Consider the following 2,888-nt stretch of genomic DNA (forward strand, 5'->3'; position numbering starts at 1 on the left):
CAGTTAAATAGTAATGAAGGAAAATATATTTGTTTTTTTTAAACAATACCGGGCCCATTAGGAGGATTTGAGGTATAGCTATTATGATCCAACAGATGGCAGTAGTGCAACAATACTGGATACAAGCTACCGTTAAAATCTAAAGAAGAAGAACAAAAAGAAACGTTGATGCTAGTTCAATATGGCGCGGGAAACAGAGTCATTTATGAAAACTGTCGGGGCAGACGAGGAAGAAAGTGACCGCTTCTGTTCCTCGACTCTGAAACTCTACGAAACGCAGTTTTTCAGCTTCACCCCTCAGACCTGCATGATTCGGATCTACAGCTCCTTCCATGAAAGCCTGTGCGACATCTTAGCCTTGGTGGAGAAGGTGTGTGTCAGGGAGCTGGGGAAGAGCGGGACGGATGTGCCCGAGGAGCTGCTCCGGTCCCGGGCCAGAGAGTGCACCCGCCAGCTGCAGCAGTTCCTGGAGAAGCGCTTCAAGCAGCTGTCGGAGCGGATGGAGGCGCTGCTGATGAGCCGATGTTTCACCATACCACCGAATGTCCTGCTGCCCGAGGACCAGCCCCATGAGAAATACCCCCAAGATGTACAAGTGAGGGGAGGGAAGGGTTTATAAATACCGTCTCTGCTTCACAATATAGGCCTGTCGCAATAAATCGATTAATCGCATGATTAAAACCAGCTCTGCAATTTCCTTTTGCATGATTTATCTTTTTTCTCTTTCTCTGCCAAAAATTAGATGACACAAGTTTTCAGTCTGGTGCTTTGATCTGAACTAGACCTTTTGTTTGAAGGACAATTTTGTTTACAGAGAGTTCATAATTCATTATATTTGTTGTTTTCTTTCTTTATTTTTAATATGTAAAATGTCTTCCAGTTCCAATATTAAATGTTAACTAGATTTAAAGATTATTGATCTCGGAGAATGTGTTCTTGTATTGTTAAGCTATTATTGTAATATTACGTGCAAAATATCTTAAAGTAACAATAATATAATTTATCGCAACAAGAATATCATCCACAATAACTGACACAAGGATTAATTTGGACTAATCTAGGTAAATACTTTTCACATTTTGTTAGTTTATTATGCTTTTATGCTATTAATAGCTTTAGGCTTGATTTTGATAGGGTTGTTTTAAGCAGTGGTGCCCAAAGTCGGTCCTGGCCGGCATCCTGCATGTTTTAGTTCTCTCCCTGGTTTAACACACCTGGATCAGATGATGGCTCATTAGAAGGCCTAAGAAGAACACTGACGAGCTGAAAAGGTTGTTGCTACCACCAGGGAGAGAACTAAAACATGCAGGACCTGCACTCCAGGACCGATTCCTTTAAGATGTATGAAAAATAATAAATAAAAACCATTTAATTGCAGCTCTGCAGCTAAGAGCTGGTTCAAAAGCTCTGTCAGAGCTGCCTTCTGCAGCTGGGGCAGTTTTTGTTTTGTTTGGTTTCTAAAATGATCCTTTGGTACGATGGACTATTAGAGCCAGACTACAATAGTCTTTGTTTAATTGCAAGAATACAGTCTTAATTTTAACAGAAAAAAAATGTATTGAAATTACAAGAAAATTTTGTTTTCATGAGAACAAACATTAGTTAACATGATCTGACAATCAGCTCAATTCATGTGGTTATTTCTTTGAAATAGCTGTTTGTAAGATCATTTCAATTCCTGCTACTGATAATAATTTGATACTTTTAACACATTTTTAATTAATCTTTTAATACTTAATAGATTAACTATTAATCTTTAACACATTAGTAATTCTTAGCCTGGTCATAATATTCCACTGTAGAGTTTTAAAATAAATAGAAGCTTTAAAACACGCTTGACAAACAAGATGGCGACCCTGTGCGTGCTGACATCACTCTGAATTATGGAAACTCAAGAAGTGCATTAGTAATAAAAAAATCCAGGTTTTCCAAAAATTAAATCTTCAAAAACCAAAACTTTGATTAATCGATAAAATCGACTTATCGCCCAGCTCTAGTCTTATCTAGCGCCTTGTTCAGCAACAGATAATTACAACATCTGTAGTTGTTTCGCGTCTCAATCGTTCCTACGTGATAAATCTAATTCCTCCGTTGGTGCTGCTCCATCCAGGAAGTGCTGAAGCTCGAGTCGTCCCTGACAGACCTCCACAGAGCCTACGAAGCGGAGGTTTGTGCCAGACAAGCTCTGCTGGCCGAGCTGGAGGAGCAGAGGGAGGTGCAGCAGCAGCTGGACGACATCCTGGCCTGGGTCAGAGAGACGCAGGCAGCCTGGGCGAAGGAAGGGAACGGAAACTTCCAGGAAAGCTTCCGCCTCGTCATGCAGTCCGTTAAGAAGCTGCAGAGGGCCGTCAATGAGGTTCTGGTCCACAGCAAAAACATTGAGCTGTGCTGAGAGCTGAGGTGCAATGTAAATAATAAATCACTGTGGTGATGTTTTTAATGTTTATAGAGCTATAAAATGACAGAAGCAGCAGCTCACTGATTTGAGTCGATTTTTCAAAAGGAAGCAACGCCATTGTTCTCCAATAGGGGGCGCTGTGTCCATGTGGTACTCAGCTTGGAGAAATGCATCTGTATCAAATAAATGAGTTTTCCCAGTTGACCCAGAATGTTGCAGAATTTGTCAATATGTTGTAATTACTTGGATTTTGCAGTTAAGTGAATTAAATGACTCAGATACTGGATTTTGATTATTTGAATATTTTTCTTCTCACATTTTACAAACTGGTCCACAGCCCTCTTCTTTAACAATTTATTCTTTAATTCCATTTTTTTTTACATACACCGGCACATCAGTATGGCATAACCATTGCTCCTTTGTACCTGACGTCACACTCCACAACTCCGCCCATTCCTTTCATAAAAGCAAGATATACAAATGTAGTTCA

The 2,888-nt window shown here is 40.0% G+C and overlaps 1 protein-coding gene across 2 annotated transcripts; it reads left to right on the forward strand.

Annotated features, from left to right (window-relative positions):
• On the forward strand, positions 1-2,684 carry LOC106958985 (protein MIS12 homolog). 2 transcript variants are annotated; one of them, XM_015051210.1, is made up of 2 exons: positions 1-595; positions 2,111-2,684. In XM_015051210.1, the coding sequence occupies exons 1-2, from the start codon at positions 182-184 to the stop codon at positions 2,390-2,392; spliced, it is 696 nt and encodes a 231-aa protein (XP_014906696.1). In that variant the 5' UTR covers positions 1-181; the 3' UTR covers positions 2,393-2,684. The 2 variants fall into 2 exon arrangements, with proteins under 2 accessions (XP_014906696.1, XP_014906695.1); XM_015051209.1 differs by having other exon boundaries at positions 2-598; positions 2,114-2,684.
• The last annotated feature ends 204 nt before the right edge of the window (positions 2,685-2,888 follow it).

Source organism: Poecilia latipinna, unplaced genomic scaffold (genome assembly GCF_001443285.1).
Source record: "Poecilia latipinna isolate Pla-1442-1.1 unplaced genomic scaffold, P_latipinna-1.0 Scaffold1036, whole genome shotgun sequence".
NCBI lineage: Eukaryota > Metazoa > Chordata > Actinopteri > Cyprinodontiformes > Poeciliidae > Poecilia > Poecilia latipinna.